Source organism: Pogoniulus pusillus, chromosome 14, assembly GCF_015220805.1.
Source record: "Pogoniulus pusillus isolate bPogPus1 chromosome 14, bPogPus1.pri, whole genome shotgun sequence".
In the NCBI taxonomy this organism is placed as follows: domain Eukaryota; kingdom Metazoa; phylum Chordata; class Aves; order Piciformes; family Lybiidae; genus Pogoniulus; species Pogoniulus pusillus.
The window spans coordinates 22,422,541-22,443,120 of NC_087277.1; the positions used below are offsets into that span (position 1 = coordinate 22,422,541).

The 20,580-nt window shown below is 38.2% G+C and overlaps 1 protein-coding gene across 1 annotated transcript; it reads right to left on the bottom strand.

Moving 5' to 3' along the window:
- Nucleotides 1-388: 388 nt before the first annotated feature.
- On the bottom strand, nucleotides 389-20,157 carry ATP6V0D2 (ATPase H+ transporting V0 subunit d2). The gene is made up of 8 exons (XM_064153977.1): nucleotides 20,028-20,157; nucleotides 15,590-15,761; nucleotides 13,027-13,205; nucleotides 10,297-10,376; nucleotides 8,311-8,388; nucleotides 4,208-4,384; nucleotides 2,829-2,906; nucleotides 389-2,268 (listed from the first exon to the last, which is right to left on the bottom strand). Exons 1-8 carry the CDS (start codon nucleotides 20,155-20,157, stop codon nucleotides 2,107-2,109), a joined length of 1,056 nt encoding a protein of 351 aa, XP_064010047.1. The 3' UTR covers nucleotides 389-2,106.
- Nucleotides 20,158-20,580: the final 423 nt, after the last annotated feature.

Sequence of the window (20,580 nt, forward strand, 5' to 3'; positions counted from 1 at the left end):
ATACCGGCTCTGTCCTTTCAGTAAAGGCTGCTTCTGCTGACGACACAATAGTAAAACTCCAGTCCCGGCTCATTTCTTTCCCAGGCAACAGTATCCACAGACTGTTGCAACAGCAGCTGCATATCTTCCCTGGCACAAAATGATTTAGGGTGGAGAGCAGATTCTTTCCCCTTCAAATCACTCCAGAAAATTCTTGGCAGCCAGCCAGCTGATTTGTGTTGTTCACGCAGGGAGTTTTGATTTATCAGTACAGAAAAAGAACTCCTGTGCTATGCTGGCCGGTATGAATTCAGTTTCTGTGTCCCAGCCCAGTTCACTTTGTTATTCAGCTCATGACATGTTTTTATCCCGCAATTACTAAAAAATACACACACACAAAAGGCAAATCTGAGAGAATGTAGCCTTATTTCTTTTCCTCCTTGCAGTTTGTGAAATAGTTTGTGACATAATTTGTGATCATTTACAATACAGTTTGTGATATAGGCGTGAACTGTAAAGTTTTGGTTACAGGTTAGACTGAGAAAAACAAGTGGAAGATAATAAAAGCAGAACAAGGAAGCAACTGTGCATGCCAAAATGAAATTGCAATCCACAAATCCTACAGTTTCTTTTATTTCTTTTCTTACTACATCTACTAAACAATGAAGCCTCAATAAAGAAATAAGATTTGCATTACTCTTTTATATGTATTTCTTTGAAGTCAGTTTTCCTAAACTCCTGCTGAATTATTTCTAAAGGAAACTCTTTGGGAATATTTCTAAAGTAATAGTGTAAAGTTCTCAGTGATTCACAGTAAATCATTAAATATCTTCTCAGTTCCCTGTGAGATCAGGATTGGCTGTCCTCCTCTATAACCCTTTGGTTACACTTAGGTTTTGATAAGTGTTTCTTTAACTGTAAAAATGGTAAAGTTTTCCATTTTTCGTGAGTGATGCATATGCACATGGATATATTACATCTCATTTCTTAAAACGTTGATGCCTGAATGTTTTCCATAATTCTGAGGGGTTGACATCAGATACATTTTGTTTTTCTCTCTACTTGGCAAGAAATGGATTTTATTTCTGTGTCATATTACTGGAGACACAGTCAGCTGAAAATTGAAATTTGCTGTTGTGCAGCCTGAAAAATGAGGTATGACCTGTTTCAGAGATAAAAGGGCATATTTTTTGAATGGACTAGGAAGGTAGAATGTTGATATGGCTTTCAAAATCCTTCCTTTTTCTTCAGCAGAATTAATCTTGTCTTGCTACAATCTGGCTTCAACTCTTCCCTCTATTTTTAGTTAGCAATCTTAGCCAGGTCCTCAAATAGCTCAGAGCTGGTGTTGTTTGTGTCTGACGTAAAACTGATACAGACTTGGCTGGTATTTTCATTCATGTTTCATAATCTTCCCTAGTGCATACATGAAGACAGTCTCTGTGGTGTGCTGGGAGGAGGTATTTGTATTGCTGTGGAGTAGATCAGACACCCATTGTTTGACACAGTGCTCCTCATGTGGTCAAAAAGGTGTAAGTGAAGCTATTTTCGTTAAGATGAAGTTAGTTGTTTACAACTAACTGCAGAGAGCTGTCAACAGTTAGAAAGGTTCAGAGATCTCTCTTGAGATTCCTCAAGGGGAAACTCAGAGTAACCCTGAGCTTTCTGTCTTATTCGTATATTAACTCCTTGATATAGTCTTCTATGCCATGAAGAAGGCATGAAGTGTAAAATGGAAGTGATGATTTAGCTGGCCCTTTGAGAAAAGCATTCAGAATTAAGCCATTAAATTGCTTTTCAGACACCATTCATATAAAGGTTACTTCCACAAATAAGAAAGAATATGCATGTAAGACCTTTCAGGGAGATTTTATCAATCACTTCAATTAAAATGGGCACAATGGAAAACAAATCTACCAATACCTTTTATGAACAAGCTGATTAATATTTCCTCAGGCATTTTTTTATCTCTAATTGCATTACTTTTTCTTACACTGCTGTGTATTAGGAAGATTATTAATACAACTCAAATCAACTAGAAAGAATTTACTTTTGAAATAAGATCTTTCTTCTTTTCTGTGCCATAATGCATCCCTTCAGGCATTGTAGAATAATACATTTGCAGCTCTAGAAAATCGGAATGTAGTTGTTAATTTTGGTTCTGTGTCTCTGAGAAATACATTCAGCAATCCATACAATATTTCTGCATTCTTGTTCCTTTAATTTTACATAGGCATAAAATACCCCAAAATGAAACTGGTTGTTGAATGCAAGCATGTTCAGCTTTACCTGTTGGGAAGAAAAAAACAAAACAAACAAAACCAAACAAAAACTGAGTGTTATGATAAAATATTAAAGGAGACAAATGTGGTTTTTATATAGCAGCTTTCAGGATCAAGAATTCTGTGTAACTGTGCAGCCATGATTATATTTAGGAGTCTCTTAGGATAAGTATAATTGAAATGTCATCTGTGGATTAATTCTGGTAACAGACTACAGCAAAATTGCAGGTAAGAAAAGGACAGTGGTGAAATACCCTCTTCAGTGGATTCTTCAAAAGACATTTCATTAAGCAGTTTACATGAGATGGCTTTTGTATAGGCTGGCAGGGTTGGCAGTTCCTTAACTAGTTTTCAGAAGAATGTCCTGGGATTTATTTATTTCACTTAAAAAGATAAATCCCTGTATTTTACTTCAGTTTAATGTTGACATAGAAATACAGTGTTCTCGGATACAAAGCTGAAGCATGTAGTACAGTACAAGCAAAAGCCTAGTACCTCATTCCTGTTTTAAATGTTATTCCAGGTGGAGAACTTTCATTTTGATATTTTAAGGTTATAAGCTCTTACCTCATGCTCAAAAAATGCATCTTCCAGTGTCTTTTCTCCAGTGCCACTCCCTACTCCTTCAAACACAGCCTTGTATTCCTGAAAGCATAGACAACCACCCAATGAAAGTAAGGTATTTTAGCATTCTGTGCAGCACAGCTTCCTTGCATTACTTTGTTAATTTATCTACATTAAGCAATTTTCATGTACAGACAAACTCATCTATAGATTACAATTCCACATAAATCAAAAGTTAAAAGCATATAGTCAGCATATAGTCATGCTTCTTAGCATCATTTCCTACAACTTAGAGCAATTTACTGAGGGCATTAAAAGAGACTTATTGTAGGATGACTCATGACCTTGCACTCCTTTGGGCAGGGAGCACTGGCATTCTTGTACAAATAGTATCCATCAGAGGCAGAGCTGGAAATGGAGCCAAAACCCTGCACTCACACGGCTGGTCATTTTATTTCCAGTAGTCAGCTGGATTTGCTTTATCTGGTTTAATATTGTATCTAAATCCATTAGTCTGATATGTCATCCTGGAATAAACTGTACAGATATATCTGAGTTCATTTGTTACATCTCACTTTTCAGTGTAATTTGCATCTCGGTTTGTTTTGGTTTTCCTACGAAGTAACAGTGCAGTGTAGACCTAGCACAATGGTTCCCACACTTATCTAAGTACCCCACCACCACATGAACAGACATTCTCTGGCATGGTGACGCACACTTCTAACATTCTGCTTATGCACAGGAACAGATGTGCATCTTTAGCCTTCTTTCTTCTGTGGAAAAGGGGCGAGCTAGACCTTGGATTTTGTGCGTCTGGTTGGAGGTAGCTTAACAGGTAGTCAGAATAACACAGTTAATTCATAGAGCAAGTGGAGCAAGTGCTGCAGCTCAATCAATCTTTAATAGCAGCACTAGTCACATCAATATTAACAACACCATCTACTTCTCTGATTCAATCAGTGATTTAGACAAAACTTTTCAGAAGAGCATTTACAGGGTACGCTAGCAGTAAACCAGGTCTGCAGTCATCCTTGCCAGGAATTGTTTGCTCAGCACATTTTAAAATTACTTACACATTTGCTCACAATCTTTGAGGCAGCAGCTAAGAAGTGAAACTCAGTTTGGGGAAGGTTAATGAAGGAGGAAGAGGTTTGTTTACTAGAATATGATTTGGTCTTATTTAAACATCGCTGTAAGAGGAACTTTATGTCACACTAACATGCCTTTGATTCCATGTACATGGAATCTTTTGTGTGTTTATTGATTTTTATATCTCTCAAAAATGTTTCCACTTATGTGAATATTCTTTTAAAAATTGATGGCATCAAGGGATGTTGGGTATTTAGGTTTGGGTTTTTGGTTTAAGAAATTAGATTACGTACTGCATAGTAATCTGCAACACACTTCACTTGCTCGTAGTCATCTGCATTGGCCAGCAGGTGTAAGCCTTCTGGATACAGTTTTCCACAGGTTGGATACAGCTTCTCCCTGTCATCTTTACTCAGCTCAGTACCAAATGAATTAATGGTGATGATAAAGGCACGTCTGTCTGCCTCAAACTTAATATGGAAAACAAAGAATACAGACATGTTAGTAGAGATCTCATTCTAAATGAAAGTGGAGATGTGGGTTACTTTCAATAAGCTAAAAAAAAAAGTGGCCTGCAGGACATTGGAAAGATAACTTATTTTTTAAATTGTAAATCCTTATTTGCAAATCCTTGTTACATTTTAACTAGAAAATCAAACAGGGTTTTGCAAGCATGGCTTTTATTCTGTGACTTTCTGTACTGAAAATATCATCTCTATTACTTCCTCATTTCCCTATTTAGTTACCCAGGTGTTGACAACAAAAAATCTCCTCACACACCATACTGAAGTTATGAAGTAATACTGTTGTTAGTATTATTATTGTTATTAATAACAAAGGAAAAGACTCAGAATCAACAGTACTGTTCAGGGGTAACTCAGAGTGCCACTAAGAGCAAAGTCTGAATGGAAACTCTGGAAAACAAATGAACATTGTTTCCAACTACACAGTTGCCATCCCTGGAGGTGTTCAAGAAGAGACTGGGTGAGGCATTTAGTGCCACAGCCTAGTTACTTGGACAGGGCTGGGTGCTAGGTTGGACTGGATGATTTTGGAGGTCTCTTCCAACCTGATTGATTCTATGATTCTATTTAAAACAGTAACTTAATGATGTGGAAGGAGCTGTTTACTTGGCAAGTTCAAGTTTTCAGTGTTTCAAATAACAGTTAATTTTAGTGCATAGAATCACAGGCTCTATTTCTTCCTCCAGGTTTAGATGCCTGTAGGATCTCTATTTCCCCTGCAGCAGTAGAATGAAAGGCATCCTGATGTCTAGGTATCAGGTTGTTCTGTAAAAAGCAAAATTTCACATGACATTGTTAGAGTGTGAATTAAACAAAATAATGTTAAATAAATATAAACTTATTCAGTTGTGCCTGATTTAAATTGGTTCTTCTGTTTGGAGATCTAAACTGACTATGTTTGGATTTGTTGGTTTTTTCCTTCATTACTTACTTGCATGTTGCAAGAACAGCTGGGCCCTTGCTAATTGCAGGGACTGCAGGAACATCTTTCAGGTGAAGCATACATAGTACACGCATTTCAGGCAGCTTGCAACATTTCTGGTGCTGTGTGGTTTTGAAATGCTTTCAGCAGAAAGGTGCACTTCGGTGTTGGATAATAAGTCTGCAGTTGCAACACAGTTCTACAACTTTATCAGTTAAGTGCACTTTCATAGATCCTTCTCCTATATGCTGGAACGCACTGTAACAAGGACTCAGCTGCCCTCTGGCACTGATTTCAGAGCAAGAAAAATGAGTAAACAATAGAGAAATAATGAGAAGAAAAGTGCTTGAAAAGATTTCGAGCTAATGAGTAACTGGGCCAAATTTCATTAGCCTTATTAAAACGAACAGGTGTATCAAGCTCTAGTGGAACTGGTTTGGGTTTTTTTACCTTGCTAAAGGCATGTAGAATTTAGCTGCTGGGTTTGTAGTATATTTTTGGGTGTGCTCAGACACAACTGCAGATAATGCTATCAGGAAATTTGCAGTATTGGCCCCATCAATACAGACCACTTAGTTCATCACATCATTGCTACATGAGGTTCTCCAAAGTTATTTGATGACTCGGGCCATTTAATTGCTGCATGCAGAGGTGAAGTCACAGGATGACCATTTCCTAAGTGTGTTAGTTTCCATATAGGAAACTGAAGTGGCATGTCTGCTCCTTGAGAATGAGTGTGGAGCCCTGAAAGCTGCAGTGCAGTCTTGCAGTTTCTAGCCAGAATCAGATTTAAACATGCAATGTTTGTTGTCCACCGTGGAAGAGAAATCATCAGTACTTTTAATGTGGAACGTTGGCACCGTGACCGCTGGTCAAGGAGCTGGGGAGCTAAATAACTCAGCCTCATTCTGACAGGGTCAGGTTGGTAGTCTTACATATAACATTACAGAATAAATAGCAAGTATTCTTCTGAATAATGAAACTTTGCCTTTTTGTGAATTCAGCCATTAGCAATCTACTCTGTATGTGTCTTCAGATTATTAAAATGTCATAGAAAAGGAAATCTTCTACAGGAAAAAAAAAGTTTATCTTCCTAGCTGATTGACAGTAGATAGGGATTTTAAAGAAACTTATTATAGACTAAACTTACCACTGATATAAAGTGAGTTTTGCAGAGTGCTTAAACTAACATTGGTAACTAATCTGTTCTCAACATTAATTTCTAGCTAAAAATGAGCTTTCTAAAAAATCAGAATCAGCTGTGGAGAATGTATTTACCTCTGCCAGCCAATCTCTTGATTGGTTACTTTTTTCTTTTCAGAAAAGAATAGTCAAAATAATTAATTACTGTTCTATTGAAGTTGATAAAGAATGTTTTCTTTAGAACATAAACTGAAATATTGTGTCCTAGATAATTAAATATGAAATGTCATTCTCTTTTAGGGCATTCTTATGCAAAATGTAATTTAGGCTCATTCTTCCATAGGGGTAAGCTTCAAGGGTTAATATCTCTCTCCTATAATACAATCTTTTCGTGTGATGTCATTGAAACTTGGTGAAATTTGTTCAATTTCCAAGGTGTAAATTCTGCTTGTCCAGAAAAACAGACTTCTGGAAACAAATGATCTGGCTATCAAGCTCCACATAGAATTGTGATAAAACATGGGTGAGTGGAGGGTAGGAAAGGCAGCATCAGCTGGGTGCTGAGAATTCAATCTTAGGAATTTCTACATCTTTTGTTATAATAACTGATACCAAAAATGTAATTCCCTATGCTGCAGGTATGCTTTGGGAAGGAGGATGTTAGAAATTTTGTGTATCATGGGAAAAAAAAACAAACACTTTTCTGAGTAGAAATAAAAATGAAGTATAGACTGATGGGATGTTCTGTGTGATGCTAGTTCTAAAAGTCACTCAACTCTATCTTCAGCCATTCATTTTCATAGCAGAATAAACAAACATAATAGTGCTCCAGAGTTTGAAGATTATTGATTATTAAATACACAGTAATGCCAGATCTTAGCTATTCCAAATTTAACTTTCAGCTAGGATGTGTAAGAATAATCTCTTCTTAGCTCTTCTACATGGTACTGAAAAATGTTCATGGGCAACAATTTGAGATGTCCTGCTCTCTGTTACAGAAAATTGTGATGGTTTGGGTGTTCCCCGCCCCCCCACTTTAGAAATACCCAGACTAGTCTCAGCCAGCTCTGGAAATATGAACGAAGCTATTTATTTACAGCTAGCACAATGTACAAGCAGATATTTACAGTATATACAGTTATAGACAGAAATACACAAGGTAAAAGGTAATACAGAAACACAACTCCCCTCCCAGAAACCTGAGTCCCCAGGAGGGGCTCTCAAACACCCCTGCACCTTCCCCCTGCCCCTCTCAACCTTACCCCAGTCCTAAGGAAGAATGGAGGTTCAGCCAAAGGGTTAAGAAGCAAAGTGTGTTATGCCAAATGGAAGGTGAGGTTAGGGAGATGCAGCTCAGCCAGCAGCCCAAGGCAGAGTGAGACAAAATGGTGAGAGTGTTATCTAATGTTTTCATCTCTTCTTCCCAAACTCCTTAGAGAGACTTCTGAGGGAAGCAGACATCACCACTGTTTTCCTTTCACAGCCTATGATCTAGTTCTTCTCACCAAAACATTCTACCCTGCTTCAAACTAGCACAAAAATTATTGTCTGAAGCTAACTCCTGCCTGGTAATGGACTATCTGCATCCTGGTAATGGACTATCTGCATCTCTAGCCAAGAGGTAAAAGTCATCCTAGAATAAAATCTTCATTACATCTTAGAAAACCAGGTTTTAGTGAGAGGAGAAGCAAACGTATGATAGATAACTTTGCAAATGGAGAGAGAAGGAATAGAAAATAAAACAAAGTAAGCCAATTATGAAAACATTGTAGAGTTCTTTGATGTACAAAGAGTGAATTTTTCTTACCTCAAGAATAGGTCTCATTATTTCTGCTGTAGTACCACCTTGTTTTTCACAAAACTTATAAAATGCCTCAAGATAAGACTACATGAAAGAAGGAGAGAAATATTTTAAACGTTGCATAAGACACCAGCACCACATAGTCTTGAACCTAATTTGTAAATATTTCCATCAGTTCTACCTATGAATTTTAATTCAAGTTTGTGCTTAATTATGTTGCTGGATTGAAAGCTGAAATAGTAGAATGGAAGTATCTTGTTATTACAATGTGGGTTCAAATGTTTTTATTAAAAAGTGATTAGAGGACAAATATGATGTTTTCTTTGCTCTCAAAAGAAGGAACTTCTTGAGCTCCATTGAACTTCTACTGCGTAATAAGCAGATGGCTGAAGAAAATTCTACATTTATAGTGTGGAGGAGGGGATTTGGGAATATGCCAGGGCTATTGGGCCAGCACTATGAGGATACACAAGCTAATCCCTGCTGCTCTACCCTAAACCCTGGATTAGAATAGAACATCGGACAAAGCTTCTGTAATACTGGCCTGTAGAGTCCTCTGGTCTATTAAGGATCCTGGCCTCCACACTCATTGCAAAAATACTTCTGCAGGAAGACCCCTACATACCTCAGAGATGCTGCTCCCTCTACCTCTCTGTCCCCCTAAGATAGTGTTTTAGGGAACATTCCCATTATCAAAATGCATTTGCTACAACTCCACACAACCTTGTTAAAAGAAACTGTTACTAGTCATGCAATTAAGTGAATTTTAAATAAAGGCATCTCAAGGGAGATCTGCTACATTGGATTATGCACTAGGCTCTGTATAATGCTATCTGATAGTAAATACGAAACATAATTGATCACATAGACAGCTGAAGCATGAAGAAATTATATATTAATAACTTTTTTTTTTTTTGCAGAAAAATCCCCCAATATTTGTAAGAGCAAGAAAAAGAACAAAACAAATAAAACCACAACACACACACACACCCCCAAACAAACAAAAACCCAACCCCCCCGAAAGTAGATTTAATAACTGTAAATACATGGTGATCCACACAGGTTACAAGAATCAAATCTGCATGTTATCAAATGGGAAAACAGTGTCTGATTTAGAATAGCACTGTGAAAGAATTGAAGTACTTGGGCATAACTGATGTTGTTTTGAATGACAGGAAGTAGCAGAATCTTTGAGAATTAAATATTATCTTTGGAATTTATAAATATCCTTCATAAGACCAACTGAAGAAGTTTGTTTTTTTTCTTTTCACCCCAGTAGAAATAGTTCCCACAGTCTGGGGCACCCACTGTCAAAGAAAGATAAAAAAAATAATTCCAAGGAGATGTGCCAGGAGGAACCATTAATGGAATGAAATATGTATACCCTTTAAAGAGACCATCCTCAGAGTACTGACCTGTGTGCTAATGTTTGTGAAGTGCTTTGAGAATTCAAGGCACGTGTTAGATGCATATCTTTACAGCAGTGTGCTGCAGCAATGATAAAGGGAACTTAAAAGGAAAGAAAATTGTACAGAAGCCTTAAGGAAAGTAAAAGTGTTAGTTAGACTCAAAAGAATTCGACCTTGCTGAATCACATCTGGTCTTTAAATATAGAAATAAATGTTAGCTAAAAGCCTGTCTAGGCTCATTTAGGAGCTAACAGCTCTGTGACATTTGGTGCATAACTGAGTTATTCATAAACAAATGGACCTGCATATTAGCCTGATGTCTAAAGCATTTTCATTAATGAGATATTAAATTAGGATTTGAATGCAGACCTGAAAATTGAAAACTCTCCAAAGAGTGAAGCAGAAATGAAAGGAGCTGGATTTGATTCCTGGACTTGTCATCAACCAGGTGACCTTAGACAGCTTGCTTTATCTCACCATACTTCTGTTTCTTTATACATAAAACAGGGTTAATGATACTGACCTCCTCTTCTGAGACACTTTGAAAATCCCCAAACATTACCACTATGTTGCAAGAACTTGCCTTGTACAGTTTGTTGCGCATTATTTCTATGTTCATTTCATCCAGGTCATTTTCAGACAAGCAGTCTTGAAAGAAAGCAGCTGAAAGCAGAGTTTATTATATTTCAGTGTAAATCTACACGCTGATAATATGCATCTCTTGTCTATTGTCATTCACCAGTGTATGAGCAAGGATCTTAGGTTTCCATTGTACAAGAGAGAGTGATATAACAGAGAGGAAGAGAAATCCTCCTGACTTTCCCTTTATCCTCCTACTCCCTTTTCTTTAATGAGAATCTGCTGTGAGGGGAATCAATCAGTACTGCAGCCAGAGTCCACATCTCCAGAGAAAATCAGATGGGAAATGCTAATGAAAGCCTTAATCTTTCCTGAAGTACATGGTCTGGGCATAGGGAGATTTTTTAGTGAGGAACATGAAAGACAGTTTTTGTCTTAAATCATGCAGGTATTCAGCAGTTGATAACGAGAATCTTCTTTCCTATTTTCCCTCTTCCTCTTTGGCTTTTTCTATAGTGGAGGAAAGAGAACAAGTCTTGGTGAGTAACAAGCACAAACTGACTCTGAGCATCTATGATTCTGGGTTCTCTGCAGAACTGGCTAAAGAGCAAGCTTTTGAACAGGGAGGCAAAGGATGAATTTATTTTGTTCATCTGGACTGCTTAAAAATACTGTGTTCATAACCACCAAAGGTATGCCAGTCCATCACAGATATGCCAGTGGGGCAGATCAGTGTTGCATGACAGAGTGTGGTCTGAAACAGTGGCAATGGAAGATGTGACCCTGGCCGTGCTTTGTGGTCTACTCACATCTGACTCTTCCAGCATTGAGATTTTGGGTGAACAACATCCCCCTCTTTCTAGACTCATTGCCCATGAATTTGTCCTATCTTTTAAAAGATCTGATACTACTCTTTGCCTTTACATACTTCCTAACAAAAAGAAAAATCTGGAAAATCTGTGTAAAAAGATTGCTCAATTTTATGTGGTTTTATGGGTATCTGGGATTCTGATGGAGTCTGATCTTCTAAACCATTTTGTAAGCAGCACTTTGTAGTTCACTGTGGATAAACAATTGTCCTCAGGAGTTTGTAACCATCATCCACATCTCTCTTCACCCTTGTCCTTTCCAAACTGGAGTTCAGCGTCTGTCTGCCTGCACATGGCAGTGGTATCCACTTGTTCATTTTAGCTATCCTGCCCTCTACCTTCTCTGATTTCACTGCACGGGGTGCCAATGCCCAGGTGCTGGCAGCAGAAGGCTGCAGGGTGGCTTCTGTGAGGGAAAGCTGTGCCAGACAGCCAATTCTACCTGGATCAAACAGACCCGCCACAGGACACAGCTGGGCCCCTCAGATAAGCTGGTGTCACCTCAGAGAAAATATATTTAATAATGGGGGACAAAAGCAGCATGCAGAAAGGCAGAAGGAAAAAAATGCTGATAAAAAGCAAAGGGAGCACCAAGGTTGGTGAAGTCAGAGAATGGCTCTGGAGCATACTTCCTGCTGCTTGTGGAGGACCTGTGCTGGAGCAGGTACTCCTGACAAGAGCTGCAGGCAGAGCCCACTCTGAAGCAGAGAGTCAGTGTGAGGAGTGAGGAGCACCAGTGCAAACCCAACATGTACTGACTGTTAACTTCCCTCACTCCTTGTGCTGCCCATTGGTTGTCCAAAAGGATTGAGTGTAACTATAATGATAACAAAGGTATAAAGGAAAGGAGTCAGGCATGAAAAAGTGGTGAAGCAGGAAGGAAATTTTTTTCCCTAAGTGTATAAATGTTTCTTTCTCTGCTGTTTGTTTCCTAATGCCTGGATCATGATTAATTATACATTTATTAATCAACAACAAAGCGAGTTAATTTTCCCCAATTTGAGTCTGGTTTGCCTGCAACAATACTTCATAGATGACCTCAATCACAAGTTCCTTTATTCTCCTGTCTTTATTTTCCCGTTTTCTCCCCACAGTGCACTCAGGGTGAGGAGTCAGTGAGTGGTTGGTTTCTATCTACAGCCAACCCACCCCCACCTTCATGAGAAGCAGAACCCAAAACCACTCAAGATGAGGATATAAAGTGGTTTCATATACATTCAAATCAATCCAGTTCTGTCTTATGTTCAGTAATCCTCCCAGAACTCCTCCACAGCTTATTAGTTTTTGTTCATGTTGCATGTTATAGCATACACTGAACAGAGTTCATCCCCATTTCAGAATGAGACATTCCCAAGCTACATTCCATTTTGCTTTTAGATTTAATTCTTCAAAATAATGGTTTCCTTTATGTTTGAATCATGCCCAAATACCAAGAGGGAATCTAAGTTCCACTGCAACATCTAATCATAGAATCAGAATCATAGAATCATAGAATGATTCTATGATTCTATGATTCATCTAATATTTATGAATAACTGTCTGCTTCTTGATCCTTAGGGAGGGACTGGCAAGATTTCATCTTAGATTTTTTTATTGTAGATAACAACTGAGATGCCCTAAATCAGTGTCTACTTTCAGTGTAGAAGATAGCCATTACACTTCTTGAGTAGCATGTTTTCCTTGTGTCTGCTACCTAAGGTTGATACAGGAGCTGTTAGAAAATGTTACTAGAAAATGACCTGTAGACCATTTCAAAAGGTTATGATCCACACTTCATGCCTTTTGTCATAAAAACCATAGATATTCTTAATGATGCAGGATTAGTTGTTTCAAGAAGCAAATAAGAAATCATTTAGTGTTCCTACCTAGTGGTGTGTCAACCAGAATTGCATTGAACAGTTCAGTGGGGTTTGAGGCAATGCTGACTGCTTCCATTTGCTCAAAGCTCCCCAGTGGATGGCACTTGGGAACAAGTTCAGCTATGGGCCGCTGGTGTAATGTGCCAGTTATTAACAGAATGACGTTGTCAATCATATAGCTGTATCTGTATATGGGGGGAGGAAAAAAAGAGTCAAACAAAGCTGTCTTTATAATGAATTTTCCTTTATAAAAAAAACCCAAACAAACAAGATTTTAAAAAATGAATACTAAAGTCAAACCAGAGCACAATACTTGCAGGTTTGTACATTCACTCTGTATCAATCTCTCATCGAAACCAAATGGAAGTTTTTAAGTAAGAGGTGGGCAACACAGTACCAGTTTTAAACCACATGACTGGTTTGGAAGAAGACACTTTTAAAGAAGTGCAAACTGAAACTTGAATGCAATAAGCATAACAGCTATTAAGTGTAGATTCTCTATGATAGGAGACTAGGAGAGGTATCAAAAAGTAAATCACCTGAGCTAGCAGCTTCTCTGCTTTGGGATTTTGTTATATCATATAGAACAGAGAAGAAATACTTGGGAACTCAGCACTGAGTCTGCAAAGCTCATGCAGATGGACCAATCTTAAGGCTTTCTTATTCATCTTTAAACACCCTCCCAAGAGGAAACTAAGAACAGCTTCTCGCAGATTTCTTCTTTGTTGCTAAAATTTTCTTTTCAGCAGAAGTTTTCTAATGGCTTCTTACTACTTTTACTGTCAGAGAGGCCAATAAGAGTTTTATCAGTGACTTGGGAAAGCTGTTCCCTTAGAACAGCTCAGGATGCTGAGAGTCTTTAGCTTACTTTGTTGATTTAGGACACAGCTAGAGACACATAGGGATCACTATGATCTCACACAAAATTCATAAGAGGGCTTGAAATCTGGTGAAAAATCAATGTTTTTTTTATTTCAGTATCTCAATATAGCATCTCCATTATCAAGAAAACCAACTGTGAGTGCAGAGTTTGTGCATACATGTGCATACTTGCATGTCCATCAGTGTGAGAAAAGAGCTGTCCTAATTTTCATATTTTCACTTTTCTTTCCCTGAAGCAAAAAGTAAACACTGTATGCCTACAGCTCAGAACTGCTCTAGGGAAGTCTTTAAGATCCTTTTGATGTAGTAGCCTAAAATTGGTCAGCTACATTGACTGAGAAAAACAAACTTAACAAAAAAAAAAAAAAAAGGTATTTTATTGTGTTGTTATAATAAAAATACTCATTGAAAATAAGATGAGCAGTATTGTAATAGCATACTAAAAAGATAAAATTAAGGGGAGCAAACAATTAGATAAAATATCCTGCTGGCATCTCACTAGTCCATGTTCTCACACTAATATAAAGCAAATCTCTGTTTTTAAATTTAAGCCTCTAATTTACAACTTTTACATCTTTATGATTACAATAATATCAGAACTGTCTCTTCACCTGGCATCAAATAGTAGCTGACTTTTTAAATAAGCTACTTGGATATAAGTTTCTTGCAACATGCAACATAAAGTTCTGTTTTCAGTGTTCACTGGTATAAAAAGTATGCTACATGTACTGTGTGTTGTCTTTCCCCCTTTAAGTCTAGAACTTGCCACATGTGTAGGAATTAAAACACAGCTCGGTACACCTGTGCTAGTTTTAAGCTATCTAGAATGTTTTGGTGAGAAGAACTAGATTACAGGCTGTGAAAGGAAAATAATGGTGATGTCTACTTCCCTCAGAGTCTCACTGAGATGTTTGGGAGCAAGAAAGGAAAACATCAGATAACACTCTCGCCATTTTTCTCTCACTCTTGCTTGGGCTGCTGGCTGAGCAACATCTTACCCTCTAACCTCACCCTTCGTTTGGACTAACCCACCTTTGCTTCTTAACCTCTTGGCCAAACCTCTATTCTTCCTTAGGACTGGGGTAAGGTTGAGAGGGGCAGGGGGAAGGTGCAGGGGTGGTTGAGAGCCCCTCCTGGGGACTCAGGTTTCTGGGAGGGGAGTTGTGTTTCTGTATTACCTTTTACCTTGTGTATTTCTGTCTGTATATACTGTAAATATCTGCTTGTATATTGTGCTAGCTGTAAATAAATAGCTTCATTCATATTTCCAGAGCCGACTGAGTCTAGTCTGGGTGATTTCTAAAGTGGGGGTGGGGGGGGGCAGGGAACACCCAAACCATCACAACATCTTACACAAGTCACCTCCACAAACATAAGGTTTGTATGTTCTCTGACTTAAATTATATTTGAATATGATAAATATTTTTCTCAACTTCTACCACTCTTCCTACCACAATACACAGCAAAACTCTGGCTTGTGCTCTTTAAAGCAAGTGGTTGCAAAGACAGCTTCTTTTCATATGTATATACATATAATTAAGGGTTACAAAAGTAAACAAAGTATGCAAATGTTGAAGCATCCAAGTAATTTTGCTATCTTGGAAACTTGATAGAAATTTGAGTATTTACACTGCTTTAGCTTCTAATTGTGCTTTTGGTTTTGAGTCTGTGTGGTAGCATCACTTACGTGATAAAATTGAGAAAGGTGGCAAGTGGTTCAAAGGCATGGTTTCTAAAGTAATGAAATTCTGTGAGTAGCTTTGCTTTCAGTTTGTCATCAATGGTGGAAATAGTGAGAGGGCCAGTTTCATTAGCCAAGAAGTTGCCATAGTCTGTAGTCTGTAGGTGTAGCTTCAGATCTGCAATTAGATTCAAGGAAGAAAGATTATGACAATAAACTGTCACATTGGCCAAAAAACATCTTTGTTACACTTTCATATGAAACATTTAAATCTCAGGAAAAACTATAATCTTATGTTGTCAGGCTGCTTGAAGAAGAGGAGACAATACATCTTCCCTAGCTCAGATACTGGGCTCCCCAGAGCTTCTGCAGTGAAGCACTTGAAAGGGTTGGGTTACAATCTTAGCATTTCTGATTTGGATTTGTCTGATTTATAGCTGCAACTAGCAGACCCTAAGAGTCTGTTCCAGGAGCTTGGGTTATCGTGACATATTCTGTCTGAGCTCCCAGCCCTGGCAGCTGAGGAAAATCAGTTGATTAGACAACAAAATTGAAAGATACTTTCATAATACCACAGAATTTATTTGACAGATTTCCTCTGCGATTTAACATTTCCTTTTAGAAAAGCCCCTGCTATGCTGCATGATTGTGTTCAAATGCCATGATTAAAATTACAGTAAATTATAGATTGGAGAAATGTTACATGGTTTGGCCATTTGATTAAATTTCCAGATAAAATCTGACTGGAAAAGAATGTACCTGTAAGAGAAGTTAATTCGCAGTTAGCAAGGTGTGTATTTATAAGCACAGTAGCTACTCTTTCCTCATGTCCCTAATTTCTTAGTACGTAATCAGAATGCCTACACTGAGACTTAAAGCATTGTGTATTCAAACTCCTACAGCTAGCACTCTTTCTGACATAGATGATCCTCAGTTTTCTGTACAGTTTTGCTTCCAATTGATCTCATTTTAGTAATTGCAGAAGCATAGAATGGTTTGGCTTGGAAGGGATCTTTAAAGGTCGTCTGGTCATCCAACCCCTCTGCAATGAGCAGGGGCATCTTCAAATAGATCAGGTTGCTCAGAGGCCAGTCAAACCTGTCCTTGAATGCTTCCAGCCTCTTAGGGTGACCTGTGTCAGTGTTTCACCACCCTCATTGTAAAAATTTTCTTCCTCATAACTAGATTGATTCTACCTTCTTTTAATTTAAAGTCATCACCCCTTGTCCTACTGGAACAGACCCTGATAAAAAGTTTATCCCCATCTTATGGTCCAGGTCTGGCAGTGGGGTTGGACTCGATGATCTCCAGGGGTTCCTTCCAACCCCTAGCATCCTGCAATCCTGTGATCTTTCTTATAAGTCCATCCTTTAAGTATTCTAAGGCCGCAATAATGTCTCCCTGGATCTTTCTCCTGGCTGAACAACCCAAACTCTCTCAGCTTCTCCTCAAGGGAGAGATGCTACTTTGGACTTGCTCCAACAGCTCTGGGACTCCAGAGCTGGACACAGCACTGCAACTGGGGTCTCAACAGAGCAGAGGGGCAGAACCCCCTACCTTAACCTACTGGCCACAATCCTTTTGTTGCAGCCCAGGATACAGTATTGCAAGAACATGAACAAATGGCATCCTGACTAGCTCCTCACTTTGATAGCCAGCTGCCCCATATTCATTTCAGCCACCGCACGCTGCCATGTCTGGGATCTGGCATGTTAAGGAAACTTAGTTCAGTGATGTTAGTGGGAGCGGACCTGAGGTGCTTATCCTTCTATGACCTAGTCTCCTGTTTAGAGACCAGTTGTCTTCCCACCAAACAAGGAAGCAAGGTAAGAATAAAACACCAAATATAACACTGTTTGCCCCATATTCTGCTTCAAACACTGTCAGCAGAGTTCCTCTGGGGATCCTATTCCTCTGAAACAAATGATGACGTAGGGTCAAACTATCAGCGTGCATGTTGTAGCTCATGAGACAGCTCCACAGAAATTATAACTCCAACAAGCCCAAATGGATGTCTAGGTAAGGCTGAAAGTCTCTACTCTCTGTGTGACCTTAACTTGAGATGACACAGTGGTATGATAAATCAATTAGCAGCCTGGCTTTTTCCTTTCCCTTTCACTCAGGCTCACTTTGTGATTATCAAGCGGATGTAAAGCATTAACCTGCAGCTTTTCCTGTGGTTCTTCTGTTCTGGCATTATAGTTTCCCCTCTAGAGATATCAAAACCACTTTGAAATTAAAAGGCTTTTAAAATTCTATTTATGGGTTACTTGGAATGTTTTTTATTTTCTTTCTGCTTGTTTGATTTTGCATATTTATAATGTTTGAAATCTAGGCTAGCTTTTGTGGTGTGGTGCTCTGCCACAGAGTGTAAAATGGGATAAATTTATTACCTTTTAATGGGAAGACATGAACCAAAGGCATTATTGTGCAAGCACAATAGAACTACAGCACAAACCTGTGTGCTGGATCTTTTAACTGGAAACAAAATGCAATGTGTGCATAAAGCTCCATTTTTTTTAGTTTTGAGATAAGGGTCTGTGTTTTCAGTGCACTGTACACTCATGATGCAAGTTCAGTATTACAGAATCTTGGGTGGGCAGAGAGAGATAAGTGTTTTTAGCCTTCTGTACTAATCAAACATTTCTTGTATTCTTATTATAAATAATGTATTTGTAAGATAACTGGAGGAAATCTGTTAACTGCCTAAAAGAAGTAGAAAATGTTACAATGGAAAAAGAGATGGAGCTAAATAGAGGGAAAAAAAGGAAGTCATAGTGGGTAGCAGAGATGTTCTTGTGGACATGTTGACGGAGGCTGCTGCTTCTGTTGCTGAGACCATTTCTGTGCTAAAATTGAATGAACATTAGAGAAAGGTTCAAAAATAAAAGGAAAGTCATGGCTCTTTCTACTGTAACTCTTACTTAGAAAAGTATTTTATCTCTCTCTTGTGATCTGTTTCTTGCATGCCCTTAATAATGTTGAAGGTTTATACATCTCAGAAATTCTTGCAGGTTACTTCCTGGTTGAAAATGTGGCATGGCTTAACATTTAGATAGTTTTTCTTAGCTATTCCTGACATGAGCAAGTACTTTTCTAGGAAGGATGAAGGAAATCCTTTTTTCTTGTGTGTTTCTAAACATATTTAAACCTGTATATTTTTCACCTTATTCAGAAAGAACCAGGTTTTTAACGTTGTGGTGTGGTGTGTTTGGGGTTTTTTGTTTGTTTTTCTTCATAGAGCCTTTGGTGACATCAGCTGGATTAGGTACATGCACTTGGTCAGTTGAACAATTTCTAGATCCCACTGACTGTACTGATAATCCCTTCTTTGAGACGACCTTTTACCCTCTAACAAGTGAATACCTACCTATATCTTTTTTAATGTAGTTGGTTTAATCTGTAGGATAAAATGCAAGCAACTTTCTCAGATTCGTGTTGCTCTTATATTAATCATTTAGACAGCCTCAAAAGTCTATTGTATATGGGAGTCATTAGGTTCTGCACTTCTCATTTCCCTAAGTCCATTACTGCTCACACAAAGCAAATGATGCTTAAAACAGAGTGATCTTAATATTTCTTTTCCAAATTAATCTATTATACTCTATATTATAGAAATTATTTAAGTGCACAATCATAACTTTTATTTTTGAATAAGAAGAAGCAGCTTTGTGTTCCCTTAGAAAGCTGACTTTTTTTTTCCTGCTGTGTTTTTCCTGCCAAGTGTCTAGAGGCATGTCATATGATTCTTTGTACAAGTCTGTCTTCATCAGGCTGTGACCAGTCTTGGCCACAGAAAGCTGTTTTGGAAACTAGTGTGTTTTCTTTTTATTACTGTGGCAAAGTCACCTTGAACAAAGCTTGTGGATTACTTCATTGTTGATGGGAGCTTTTTATCCTTCTTTTTTTCCCTTGAGGCTTCAAAATTGTTCAGTTTTATCTCTGTGAGGTCTAGTTTTCTCTTCCTTGTTAAGTAGAATGTCCACACACACACACTCATGAAGTAATAAAGCACTAAAATTATATCTTTCACAGAGAAACCTGGAGCCAAATGGTAAGCTTTTAATAAGAGTTTGGGAACTGTTTGATCCAGATGAAATGGTGATGAAACATTTAATCTGCACTTGAACAGTTCTATAGCTTGGTTAAAATCTGTGAGAAGGTGACCAACTTCCATAGAGATTCTATGGGTGAGATTTCCAAACTTTATCAGTAAACTAGAAAATCCTATCATCTGGAGTGCTTTGCACATGACAATCTGTACAACCCTAGGGTGATTTCTGTGGAAAGCTATTAACTTAAATAGGAGAATAATTCTCCAAAGAGCATCAGAGTTATCACTGTTTTTTAGGATAAGCTCTCAACAGTTCAGTCTTTTACCTTCATCCTTCAAAGGTCTAAGCACCATCATTTCTTCCTAAATAAAATAAACCAGCAGACTTACCTTCTAGTGTCTCACACTGTGCTAAATTGACATAATCCGAACTTGTCAAGATCCCAGCTTTGAATCCTCGGACCAGACCCTCCAGGTATCCATGGTCCACATTGAAGTAAAACTCTGAGTATCCTGGCATGGAGAAAGGGAGATCTAATCTTTCTGCTGAATACTTGGATGGTGCTGAATGTCTGCCACCAACTGTTTTAGTCCTCTTTGGAAGGAGTGACAAATAGTCACTGACTTCCTGCTAGCCTATGATTGTATTTTATCGACTGGTTTCTTCCTGTTTCTTGCTCCTACAGTAGCTCCAGTATAGTTGATGCTTACACAATAGCCAGCCTGCAAATCCAACTCACTCCTGCCAGAGCCAGAATATGAACCTGTTATTGTAGAAAGAGAAGCCAGAAAGGAAGTATAAGATTTAAACACTGCTTACAAGAATGCCCTGTACTGCTTGGAGAATGAGAAAGCGTATTACAAAGACTGATAGCATTTTCACATTTCTTACATGTTTCATAAACAGGAAGCTATTTGTCAATACCCATTGAGAAGAATATTT